The sequence below is a fragment of the Otolemur garnettii genome, unplaced genomic scaffold, assembly GCF_000181295.1.
Source record: "Otolemur garnettii isolate 467f Iridium unplaced genomic scaffold, OtoGar3 scaffold00049, whole genome shotgun sequence".
NCBI lineage: Eukaryota > Metazoa > Chordata > Mammalia > Primates > Galagidae > Otolemur > Otolemur garnettii.
This window is the reverse complement of record NW_003852444.1, coordinates 5,937,194-5,950,284: the sequence shown is the minus strand read 5'-3', so window position 1 is coordinate 5,950,284 and position 13,091 is coordinate 5,937,194. Positions and strand designations below refer to the sequence as shown.

Here is a 13,091-nt window from a genome sequence, read left to right as displayed (position 1 = left end):
AGGATTGCTCGAGCCCAAGAGTTTGAGGTTGATGTGAGCTATGATGTGACAGCACTCTAGCCTGAGGCAACAGAATGACATTGTCTAAAAAAAAAAAAAAAAGAAACAGAATATAAAGGTGCCTGAGACCATGAAGCTTGGGAACTATTGAATTAGAGATAAGTTATGAAAATGTGATATTGATTACCTTTACATAATTTATCACATTGACAACAACGGAAATCTTGAGAAATGAGAACTTATTTGTGGTGGTATAGTCAGAGAAGAGTGTGCAGAAGAGATGGGAATTAAAGGGTATCTGGAGGCAGGATTAGACTAGAAAAATGTGGTGTAGTGACTTAATTAGTCACTGCCTTGCTAAAAAGAAAAGAAAAGAAAAATATGGTGGTGCCCAGGAAAAAAAGCACTCCAGGCCAGGACACAGCAGAGCAGGAGCTTGGAGTTGAGAAATGCACGAGACAAGCACGGAACAGTCTGGTGGGAATAAGCCCAAGGAGAATGGAGGACCTGAGTAGGACAGGACAGTGATAGTGGCTTTGGTGCTCAGATTAGGAGCTGACAGGTGACAGGAGCCACTGCACATTCTTAAGCAGGAGAGTGGCGAGATAGAGCAATACCACGACAGAAATTAACCCAGTGGTAGGAGACAGGTGAGAGTGGAATGGGGAAGAAAACTGGAAAGGCTAGACAACTTCAGCTCTAACTCAGAGAGAAAGGCAAAAGCCTAAGCCAGAACAACGCCTCATAGCCACACGACCAGGTGCAGGTATTAAGGTAACGGAAAGGATGAGGGTAAGCGAGGCTGCTGAACTAACAGGGCTGGCACAGAAGACTAGGGATAAGACTGAAAATCAGCATGGCTTGGGGGAGGTCCCACTTACATTGGTTAATAGTTTTCTCCTCAAATATCCAGATTTTATAAGTGTTTAAAAATCATTCATTCATTCTTAGACAGGTTTTTGCTATGTTGTCAGGCTGGACTTGAACACCTGGGCTCAAGCAGTCCTTCCCCCCACCACTGCCAGCCTCCCATTTACCTGGGATTACAGGTGTACACCACGGCACCTGGCCCAAATACACAGATATTAATATGATAAAATCCAAAACATTTCCCTCTAGAACAGCGGTTCTCAACCTGTGGATCACGACCCACAGGAACAGAGTTAAAGGACCGAGGCATTAGGAAGGTTGAGAACCACTGTTCTAGGAGATTGACTTCACTGCCTGTATATGTACAAAAGAAATCACTCCTCCAACTGGGATGAGCTTCCCTAGGGCTGTGTTGAGAAAGAAAAGGGAAAAACCCTCTCCTTGAACTAGTAGGGGTCACTCTAAAAATTGCACATTGGGATTTTCCTGGAGTAACACTGAAAAGTAGACAGTCACACAAACCCACCTCTGTCTTTTCAGCATCCAGATAAAGGCTCTGTGAGTGGCTCTCAGAGCTTTCAAGGACACAGGCTTTGTGGCTGTCCTTCACCAGCAGAGTGAAAAGGACTTACCTCCAGGGCAATCATTTCCCGAGGGAGAGGGGTCAGGGGGTTCTTCTCAGGCAATTGAATTACAACCTCATTTTGCATCTCATCTTCCAGAAAACCTGAGGGATGAAACCCCACCAGAGAGCCCAAGGTGACTGTGTTTTCTCATCACTAGAAAAATTAGGTCAAGCAAGACAGGTGCATGCCATTCAGCTCAGCTGCCTTCGTTGCTGCCAGAGTACCCAGATCCCATCCCTAACCTCCCCCACCCACTTCAGGATCACCTCAAAAAGTATTATAAATAGTGACACATTTGCTAATTAAGTCCTGCAAACTATTTACACCCCCTTGCCAGTTCACCTTTAAACAGTAAGCAAAAAAATCGCCTTACGAAGGATTCTCTCCAGTGATTCACATCTTCTGACTTCGTTCACAAATTTCCTTTGGAAGCTGTTCACATTCACATTCAACTAGGAGGGGAAAACACAAGGCCTACATTAGTAGCCACAGCAGTCGATATAGTCATTCCTTTTGGTTATTTTATCATCTATTTTTTAATTTTCAAGGAGTACTTGTTTGAAGATTTATTATCTTTTTAATGCTCGAGAATGTTGCTGGAACTACCTTAGGAACAGATATTTCTGTGCACAAGACAGGCGAGTAGTAGGCAAAACACACCTTGGTGTTCTTAAACACAATCCCCCAAATGCCTCAAGTCTTGCCCTCCCACTGCTAGAAGAAACAAGTCTTCTCAATTCTAAATTATTCTTGTTTCCAGTTGCATTGGCTGTCCACATCAGCCTCTAAATCTTCAGGGGGTCAAGACGAGGATTGGCCCTTGAAAATCGCACAGCTCCATGGAATATATCACAGTCATCAGCAAAAATCCAACTCTTGTATTGGGGACTGTAGGCTCAGCCCAATAAATGTTATGGAAGACCTGCGTCATGTCAGGTCCTGTGCTGGAAACTAGGGGTGAAAAGAATAAGACATGATCCTTCCCTGAAGGAGCTTAGCTTTAACCATGACCGTGATGAGGAAATAAAGAGGAGTAACTGAATTTCTAAACTGGACTCCACAAGAGGTTGGTGAGGCTCTGTGCCGCCCCTGGGAAATGATACTCTAGCACAGTGATTCTCAACCTTCCTAATGCCACGAGCCTTTAATACAGTTCCTGTGAGTCACAACCCACAGGTTGAGAACGGCTGCAGCAGCAAACTTGAGACAGTCTATCCCTAGAATGTCATTCCAGAACTCAGTCCTGGGTTTCACTGCCAACTATGGACTCCAGAACGCTTGGTTCTCAACCTGCCTTTTCAGGAAAAATAGGTTTTCTTGGTCCTCAGAACAAGGTTTGTTAATCCATATGCATATTCAATATATCCAGTATTTGAAGATGCTACACAGGAAATAAGTGTACAGTGATATCTACACAGTGATATCTACCATGTAGAAATTCCATTCAGAGCTTCAAAGCATTCCTTGGAGGACATAGGCATGAAGGGAGAGAGAACGTGTTCGCAGATGACTCGCAAATCATTGCAGATTCTAGCCAGAAGGATCAGAACTACCAAATCCCATCTATTCCAGCTCAGCGATCCTTGTCCTACATACAGAATGGATTTTGCTCATGACCAGAAAGTGTTGTGAAAGAGTTGTCCATTCCCACCCCCACCTTCCTCTTATCTCCAAAGAATGCAGTACCTACATCTTTGAATTGAACCAATCCAAGTTCTCCGAGCTCAGCTACACAGCAGTACGCTGCCTCCACCTGGAGAAACAGTTGGGACAAGCACATCTCCTCACTTCGAAACACAGACGCCATCTTGGCCCAGCCTTGGTCTGCAGGAAAAAAAAAAAAAAAAAAAAAGCTGATAAATGTATAAAAACCTTAAGATGAAATTTTTTTCAGTTAAACTAAAATGTAACAGGAAAAAAATCCAACAGGAATCCCTCTTATTTTAAACATATAAACAAAACAAGCTAGCACTTCTCATCCTCTGTCAGACTGGCAAAAGATGCACAAATATGGTTAAAGGCTGTGGAGGGTACAAGTATGAGGAGGTGGGTCCTTTCATACACTCACTAGTTTCAGAGAGCCATTTGTCAATATCTGTCAAACTTGGCATTATTCATACCCAAGACCCAACAGCTCCACTGCTATTTATCCAGACAAACCTAGATCTGGACGGAAAAGTAGATGCCCAAGAACATTTCTTATAACATTGTATAAAATGATTGTAACAAATCGATTTAACCTACATATCCATCACCAGGGGAATGATTAAATAAACTGATACAACACACCCCTGTGTAGTCAGCAAAAATGAAATAAACCTGTATGTCCTTGGTATACCCATGTGGGGTGGGGGTGGGCCTGCAAGTCAGGTCAGCCAAAACTGCCCCTATAAGACAGAGTTCCACCACACAGGCATGAGGATGAGTTGACACGGCTGATACAATAAAAAGACAAAGACTCACACTCCTGGGAGGGGATCTCAGACATACAGACTCAAATATAATAAAATATCTGCCATGCTCTAGCAGGTGCATGTCCAGAGTTTAACTGAAAACAGAGAAGAGCAACTAACCCCGTGGGGCGCAAAGCAATGCCACGGCCCATCCTCAGCCACACACACGGCCAGGCGCTGAGCCCAGGTGCATCAGAGGCCACCCAGCAAGGCAGATAAAACGCATTCCACACTGCGAGGTGTGGCAGTTTTTGACTCCTGTACATTTCTCCACTCCCAAACAGACCAAGTCATACTGCCCAGGGAACAGCCTCAACTGTCAGAACAGATGGCAGGAAAGACCCCTCCCAGGGGCTGGAAGAAAGTGAAGATCTTTCCAACGGCTGCCTTGAAGACCATGTGAAAGCAAGGGGCAGGGGCAGCCAGACTCCCCTCCCGTCACAGGCAAGCAGACTGCTTACCCGAAGTCAGCCTCCAGGGAGAACCACCAGACTCCAGGCAGATTTCACTTTATAAGGTGAGAGTGTCTACAGTGTACCAGATGCTGTCTGTCCCGTGTTCCAGTCTCTGAATCCAGGTTCCAACAGGACAAAGTGTGAAAACCAGAGCCAACCAACAATAGGCTGCAGGATCTGTCTCCTCCTGGAGCTCCAAATGTCCCCACCCAGCTCTCCAGAGACCCTGTGTGTGTCCCCTGCTCCCTCCCACTTCAGGACCTGCGTCTTCCCTCAGCCTCAGCCTCTCCACCTCCACCTCACCCTCCACCCGCCCTGCCTTCCTGCAGTCTCAGGTAAGGACCCCTTTCCCCACAAGTCTTCCCCACCTGTCACCAGCACCCCAGAGAGCAAAGGCCCCTTCCTACATAGCAGTCGTTTGCAACTGCTTCTTTAACTAGCGTGCGTTCCCCACTAGTGGTAAGGCCGTGAGGTTAGGACAGTGCCATATTTTCCACTCCCGCCCCCGTCCAGTTCAAGATGACCACAAAGTGAGTACCCCCAAAGCGTTACCCATTTATTGACTAGAGGATACACATCATCCCCCCCATTAACTCCCTGAAAAATATATCATCAGTCCTCTATTTGCTCCTTTTGACACCAAGATGAATCCAAAGCCTCCCTACTGTCCTTTCTGGTGACTGAGGCAGGGGATTCATAGACAAGAGACACAACATACTCCCTTCACCTAACCCCAAAGCCCAGTCTAGAGATTCTGCTTACCCCAGCTGCATCCAAGCCGGTCCTGAGTTGGGATCTGGAGCAGGTAGTGACTTCCCTGCCCCAAGTACTGAGTAGGGAGCTCGCTGAGGCTTGCAAGTGGCCTGGGGCTGGTGGCTCCGCAGGTGGCCGCCCTGCCCTCCCTGCTGCAGCACCGTCCTCCCCAGGCGCCCACAGAGCTGAGCCACAGAGGCAGCTCTGTTGTATCAACACAGGCCTGTTGTGGGCCAGGACAAACCTGCCCCACCGGCCAGCCTGCTCAACCCCCGCCCCACCTGTGCCCTCTGCCATGACCTTGCAGTCCCCACCAGAAGAGCAGGTGACTTTGTTTCCTAATCAAAATAACTTGCCCCTCAGTGTAGTTCAGGGTTGGGCTCAAGATTCCTTGAGGTCTTACAAGGACCCTACAGATGATGTTCGGATGTGTCTATTAAGCAAACCCAAGCACTCCTTTAAGTGGTACAAATGAGCTAAAGTTTAAAAATAGTTTTGTGGAAAAAAGTATATAAGTTCACTTGCCAATCAATAGCTATTATTCAAAAACACCTAAGGGAAAATAAATGGAATAACTTCCGCTCTTCATGTGGCCCAAAGCCAGGGCATCTTCCCAGGATCCTACCTATTTGGCAGAGGATGGGGAGTAGCAGGGTGACCCCATTAGATGGGTTTCTTGGGCTCAGGGTGACCGCGACAGCCACCTACGTTGACATCAGTAAGCTTGGCTTCACTGGGGAGCACACACCACCCTTGCACGGACCCACCTGGGGTACTGCTGAAAGCTCAGAAATGAAGGGGTGCTTTTTGCATTTCTATTCTTTAATACAGACAAATGAAAACAACTACAAAAGTACAGAGGGTAGTTTATCAGGAACTCTCATGTACACGTCCCTCAGCTTCAACAACTGTTGAATTCAGTATCTGGATCCCACCCACTTCCCCTACACCCCTGGTTATTTAAAAGCAAATCCCATATATACGTATCGTATTATTTCTGTGTGGTTTTTTTTTGAGACCGAACCTCAAGCTATCCCCCTGGGTAGAGTGCAGTGGCATCACAGCTCACAGCAACCTCCAACTCCTGGGCTCAAGCAAGTCTCTTGCCTCTGCCTCCCAAGTAGCTGGAACCACAGGTGTCTGCCACAACACCTGGCTATTTTTTGGTTGCAACTATCGTTGTTTGGCAGGCCTGGGCTGGATTTGAACCCGCCACCTTATGTCTATGTGTATGTGCCTGCCGCCTTAGCCACCTGAGCCACAGGCACTGAGCCATATCGTATTATTTCTTTCAAAATATTCCAGAATGTATTTCTAAAAGATAAGGATATATATATATATATATATACACACACATATATATGCACACACAGAGGGTACGGAAATATATATGCATATTTTAAGAAAGGGAAGTATTAAAATTGTGATATTCAACATACACCAATAATGTTTGCTACCTTGCATCTTGTATCTCTTGTAATTGCAGAAATAAAATGTGACTTGAATATTACAATTTTAATACAATTTTTTTTCCTTTTTTAAAATGTATATATATATTTTGGCACCCTCTATATATACAACTGCATACATATATATGCATACACATACACACAAATACGATACCATAGACACTCCTAAAATTCAATAATAATTCCTAAATACTGACTATCCCATCAGGGTTCAAATTTCCTAAGGTGCCAGGCACAGGGATTCACAGTAATCCCAGCACAATGGGGATTGGAGGCTACAGGGAGAGGATTGCTTGAGCCCAGGAGTTTGAGACTAACCTGGGAAACACAGTGAGACGCCCTCCCTACAAATGCCAAGAAAAATCAGCTGGGCCCGATGGCACCTCTACTCCCTGCTGCTCAGGAGCCTTAGGTGGGAGGAGCGTGTGAGCCTTCAGGTGTCCTCAAACTATGGCCCACGGGCCACATGCAGCCTGCCTAGGACATTTATCTAGCCTGCCGGGTGTTTTTGCCACTGCTGCCTGGCCTGCTTAGCAGCTAACTCGTTCCAGGGCCCACAGTCTGGCCCTCCAATGGTCGGGACAGTGAACTGGCCCCCTGTTTAAAAAGTTTGAGGACCCCTGGGCCTAGGCACTCAAGGCTGCAGGGAGCTTTGATTGTGCCACTGCATTTCAGTTTGGGTAACCGATCAAAACCAAGTCTCTTAAAAAAAAAGAAAAAATTCCATGGGCGGTGTCTGTGCCTCAGGGAGTAGGGTGCCAGCTCCGTATACTGAGGGTGGCAGGTTCAAACCTGGCCCTGGCTAAACTGCAACAACAACAAAAACAGCCGGGTGTTGTGGCGGGTGCCCGCCTGTAATCCCAGCTACTCAGGAGGCTGAGGCAAAAGAATCGCCTTAGCCCAAGAGCTGGAGGTTGCTGTGAGCTGTGACACCACAGCACTCTACCCAGGGCAATAAAGTGAGACTCTGTCTCTAAAAAAAAAAATTTCAAGGCAGTGCCTGTGGCCAAAGGAGTAAGGCGCCAGCCCCATATGCCAGAGATGGCGAGTTCAAACCCGGCCCCGGCCAAAAACTGCAAAAAAAAAAAAAAATAGTTTCCTAGGTGGTCTGAGATTTGCACTTTTTTTTTTTTTTTTGAAACAGAGCCTCAATCTGTCGCCCTGGCATCATAGTTCACAGCAACCTCCAACTGGGCCCAAGCAATTCTCTTGCCTCAGCCTCCCAAGTAGCTGGGACTACAGGTGCCCACCACAACACCTGGCCATTTTTTGGTTGTAGTTGTCATTGTTGTTTGGCGGGCCCGGGCTGGAGTCGAACCCTCCAGCTGTGGTGTATGTGGCTGGCGCTTTAGCTGCTTGAGTTATAGGCGTCAAGTGGAGATTTACACTTTTAATAAGCCCTTCCAGTGATTCTGTGCATGATCAAATTAGAAGCATTTATTTTGTGAGAAGTTTGGGGGGGGTTTTGAGACAGTCTCATTTTGTTATCCTCAGTAACGTCATGGTGTCACAGCTCACAGCAACTTCAAACTCTTGAGTATAAGTGATCCTCTTGCCTCAGTCTCCCAAGTAGCTGGGACTACAGACACCCACCACAATGCCTGGCTAGCTTCTTTTTTTTTTTTTTTTTTTTCTATTTTTAGTAGAGATGTGGTTTTGCTGTTGCTCAGGCTGGTCTCAAACTCCTGAGCTCAAGCAATCCACCCACCTCGGCCTCCCAGAGTTCTGGAATTACAGGTGTGAGCCGCCAGGCCTGGCCATTGTGTGAGAAGTTGCATATCAGCATGGGAGGCTGCAGGGAGAAGCAGGTGTAGGTAGTTGGGAAAGATCAGCAATTTTGAGCCTGTGGCAGTGGAGGCAGGGCCTGGGGTCTGTACCTGGGACTGATAGGTAAGGTGCTGCTAGCCCTCTTCAGAGGGAGAGCTTGGCTGCACTCGCCCATCCTTCCAGGGTGCATCTGCTGCTGAGTCCAGGCTGCCCTGGGCAAAGTTCCAAAGGCTGAAGTCAGGATTTGCAAAGCAGGAAGATAAGAACTGAAAACCATGAAAGGAATCTGCAGTGTAGATTCTGTTGCTCCCTTCAGATGGGTTCTAGAGGTAGGAGGATCCTGCCCCAGTTAGTCACCCCTCTTCTCCCCATCTCTGGCCCTCTCATTCAGCTCCCACTCATGAGGGAGTGGTTGGGAGGAGGGGGTTCTGTATCTGTGTATCTTCCTGTCAGCAGGTGGGACAGTGTTTTCCAGACTAGGCCTGAGTCAGGAGCCAGTTCTACCACTTACGGGCGAGAATTTAGGGAAACTACTTAACTCCAGGTCTTCAGTGTCCTTATCTGTAAAATCTCAGAGGCTACTAGATGCTTACTTAGAAAGTAGAAGTATGGTGGGGGAGGATATTCTATGGGCTTTCTTCTTTCACTCCTAAAGCCCAGGGCAGCACACGGGACTGTAAATTAGTACCACTTTTCTGAAAGGCAATTGGCATATCCTTTGTCCTAATAATCCAACGTTAGGAAGTTCATCCTAAAAAAAAAAATCTTAAGGTTGTAAACCAAATATAACAATAGTGATGTCCATTGTAGCATTATTTGTAGTAAGTGGGTAATTGGAAACCACCTAACTTCTTTCATCCATTCAACAAAGTTGTATGGAGAGCTTACTCCGTGAGCTCTGTTCAGGACTCTGGCAGGACAGTAAATAAGGGCAAGGCTCTTCTCCTCATGAAGCTTATATCCAAGCAGAAGGAGAAAAATAGCAAACAACCAATAAGTTATCTGTATATTGCAGATTATAAAAGTGGAATGGCAGAGTGAGAGGCTTCAGAGAAATGAAGAGAGACTATTCAGATAAGTGGTCACGGGCTCTCAAAGGAGATGGCAATTAACCTGATGCCTGGAAGATTAAATGGAGTCCCCAGCTTCTTGCTTGTCTGGCAAGAAGAAGCTGGGGAGTCTATGCCAGGCAGCAGAAACAGCAAAGTGGGGCAGAGGTGTGAAACCAGCACGTGGCTGCTGTATCTACTGAGTGCCAAGCACGTGCTGGGCGTTATTCTCAGCGACGTGGGAATCCATTGACGCAGGCTACATGTGTTGATCCACTTCATCTTCTCAGTAACTGTACGAGGTGAGGTAGGTGGTTTTCTTCATGTCACAGATGAGGACACATAAGCACAAAAAGGCTAGAAACTCGCCCAAGGTCAAGTAGCTACTCCCAACAGGTCACTGGACACCAGAGTTCTAGCTGGTATCTACTACATGGCATTTATCTTACTGTCTGGAAAAGCTTAACATGTACAAGAAACAGAAAAGGGCTCGGCACCTATGGCTCAAGTGGCTAAGGCGGCAGCCACATACACCTAAGGTGGTGGGTTCGAATCCAGCCCAGGCCCACCAAAACAACAATGATGGCTGCAACCAAAAAATAGCCGGGCGTTGTGGCAGGCGCCTGTAGTCCCAGCTACTTGGGAGGCAGAAGCAGGAGATTCACTTGAGCCCAGGAGTTGGAGGTTGCTGTGAGCTGTGATGCCCTGGCATTCTACCCAGGGTGACGGCTTGAGGCTCTGTCTGAAAGAAAGAAAGAAAGAAAGAAAGAAAGAAAGAAAGAAAGAAAGAAAGAGAAAAGGAGGACAATGGAGCTGGGAGACAGGTGACCAAAGGTACACACCACTGAGATGAGTCAGAGTGGCAGGCAGGGGCCAGGCTGTGTGAGGTCTGATGGGCCAGTGGGAAATACGGATTTTGTTCTAGTAGGATTAGGAAGCCCTTGGAAAATTTTAAACTGGGGAGTGACTTTAACTGGTTCATAGTTTTGTTTTGTTTTTTTTTAGAGACAGAGTCTCCCTTTATCGCCCTTGGTTGAATGCCAAGGCGTCACATAGCTCACAGCAACCTCCAGCTCTTGGGCTTAGGTGATCCTCTTGCCTTAGCCTCCCAAACAGCTGGGACTACAGACACCTGCGACAACGCCTGGCTATTTTTTTGTTGCAGTTTGGCTAGGGCTGGGTTTGAACCCACTGCCCTTTGTATATGGGGCCAGCACCCTACCAGCTGAGCCACAGGCACCACCCCTGGTTCACAGTTTCTTTAAATATTACTTTGGCTTCTGTAACTGGATAAATGGAATAGAAATACTTTTTCTTCCTAATAAATAAAAATTAAAACCCTGGACATTAGATACACAGCAAACAAAAGAAGGCTCCTCGAGATGGAGAGAGGAAGACAGGCCTCCCGGGGACCCCAGGACCTAAACTTGGCACAGAGGTGAGTCCTGGGCTTGCTTTTTACCTCAGAAAGGTTGGGCATCCCCAATCTGAAAATCAGAAATCTGAACTGCTCCGAAACCTGAAACTTTTTCAGTGCCAACATGATGCTACAAGTGGAAAATTCCACACCTGACCTCATGTGATGGGTCACAGTCAAAACAGAGACACACAACACAAGGTTATTCAGTGTCCCCATGGGGAAAATAAAATTACCTTCAGACCACATGCATAGGGTGTGTGTGAAACACAAACAAATTTCAGTTTAGACTTGGGTCTCATCCCCAAGGTATCTCATTATGTGTGTGCACACATTTCAAAATCCAAAATTACCTGAAATCAGAAATATTTCTGATCTGAGCATTTCAGATAAGGGATACTCAACCCATATATTCCAGACTCAGCTGCAGAAGCCAGGAACGTGTGCAGCAGAAAAGTTCCAAAGGCAGCCTGCTCTCTGTAGGCAAAGGACCAGGAAAGGAGCAGTCTATGAAGAAAGAAAACATTTATTCAATAATCACTCTGATCCAGCTAAATACCACAGGAAGAACTGTGGCCAAGCCCCAAAGCATGTCAGCAAAGCTCAAGTGGGAAGCCTGGACTTGCAGCCCCACCCAGTGGTAACAAGGCGGCCCTTGTTTATATCCCCAGAGGAGTGTCAGAAGAGGCCTAACCAGAGCTTTCACCGGTGCCCACTGGTAATGAGGCCACCTTGTCATTGGAGGGTGAAGGTCACGTGGGGAGCAAGGTAAAGGTCATGGGGTACAGTACAGAGGCATTCTGTTCCTCCCGCCTGGGTGGTATCAGCAGAGGTACACTGAACAGAAGAATAAAATGGGTGGAATAGAAGAATAAAATAGAGTGAAAGCACTCTACTCACAGCTACAGTAACCAAAATTATGACATTGGTGGGCAGACAGACAGACACACAGGTGAATGGATAATAAAGAGCCCAGAAATAGCCCTGCACAAGTGCAGTCAACTGATTTTTAACAAAGGTGAGAAAGCAATTCAGTGGAGGAAGAATGGTCTCATCAGCAAACAGTATTGGACCAACTGGACAGCCATAGGCCAAAAATTGAATCATGATGGAACCCTTACATCTTAGACGAAAATTAACTCAGACTCAGACTCAAAAATTATCACAGCTCCATTTAAATGTACAACCATAGCACTTTTAAAAGGGATATAGTAGAACATTTTTAAAACTAAGGACTTAGTGAGGAGTTCTTCAGTATGACACCTAAAGCATGATTCATAAAAGAAAAAAATTGATTAAAAAATTCTTGCTCAGGCCAGGCTCGATGGCTTGTGGCTGTAATCCCAGCATTCTGGGAGGCCACTGTGGGAGGACTGCTTGAGCTCAGGAGTTCGAGATCAGCCTGACCAAGAGTAAGACCCTGTCTCTACTAAACAAACAAACAACAACAAAAAAAAAGCCAGGTTTTGTGGAGGGCGCCTATAGTCCTAGCTACTTGGGAGGCTGAGGGAAGAGGATCGCTTAAGCCCAGGAATTTGAGGTTGTCATGAGTTGTGATAATGCCACAGCACCTACCCAGAGTAAGACTCCATCTCAAACAAACAAACAAACAACAACAACAAAAAAAAACTCTTGCCATGAAAAGACCTTCTTAAGGGGATAAAAAGTCTATCTAAAGACTAGAGGAGAATATTTCTAAGCCACATATTTGATAAAGGACTTATATCTAGAATTTATAGAGTTTACAAACTTCAACATTAAAAGAAAATCAAACAGGGTGGCACCTGTGGCTTAGTGAGTAGGGTGCCAGCCCCATATACCAAGGGTGGTGGGGTCAAACCTAGTCCCAGCCAAACTGAAACAAAAAATAGTTGGGCCTTGTGGTGGGTGCCTGTAGTCCCAGCTACTCAGAAGGCTGAGGCAAGAGAATTGCCTAAGCCCAAGAGTTGGAGGTTGCTGTGAGCTGTGACACCATGGCACTCTACCAAGGGTGACAAAGTGAAACTCTGTCTCTAAAAAGAAATAAAATAAATAAAAATCAAACAATCCAATTAGAAAATGGGCCAAAGACATGAAGAGGCATTTCACAAATGAAGATATACAGGTGGTGAATATATTAGTCATGGTTTTCCCACAGATAAGGAGATTTTTTTTTTTTTTGAGACAGAGCCTCAAGCTGTCCCCCTATGTAGAGTGCCATGGCTTCACTGCTCACAGCAACCTCCAACTCCT

General features: G+C 46.2%; 1 protein-coding gene across 1 annotated transcript in view; it reads right to left on the bottom strand.

Moving 5' to 3' along the window:
* The window catches only part of ATP6V0A4 (ATPase H+ transporting V0 subunit a4), a 51,650-nt gene extending 48,347 nt beyond the window's left edge, over positions 1-3,303 (bottom strand). The window contains exons 1-3 of the mRNA XM_003791586.3: positions 3,187-3,303; positions 1,870-1,948; positions 1,503-1,597 (exon numbers count right to left, since the gene is read on the bottom strand). Coding sequence (XP_003791634.1) covers positions 1,503-1,597; positions 1,870-1,948; positions 3,187-3,303 — 291 coding nt within the window. The remainder of the gene's footprint in view (positions 1-1,502; positions 1,598-1,869; positions 1,949-3,186) is intronic.
* Positions 3,304-13,091: the final 9,788 nt, after the last annotated feature.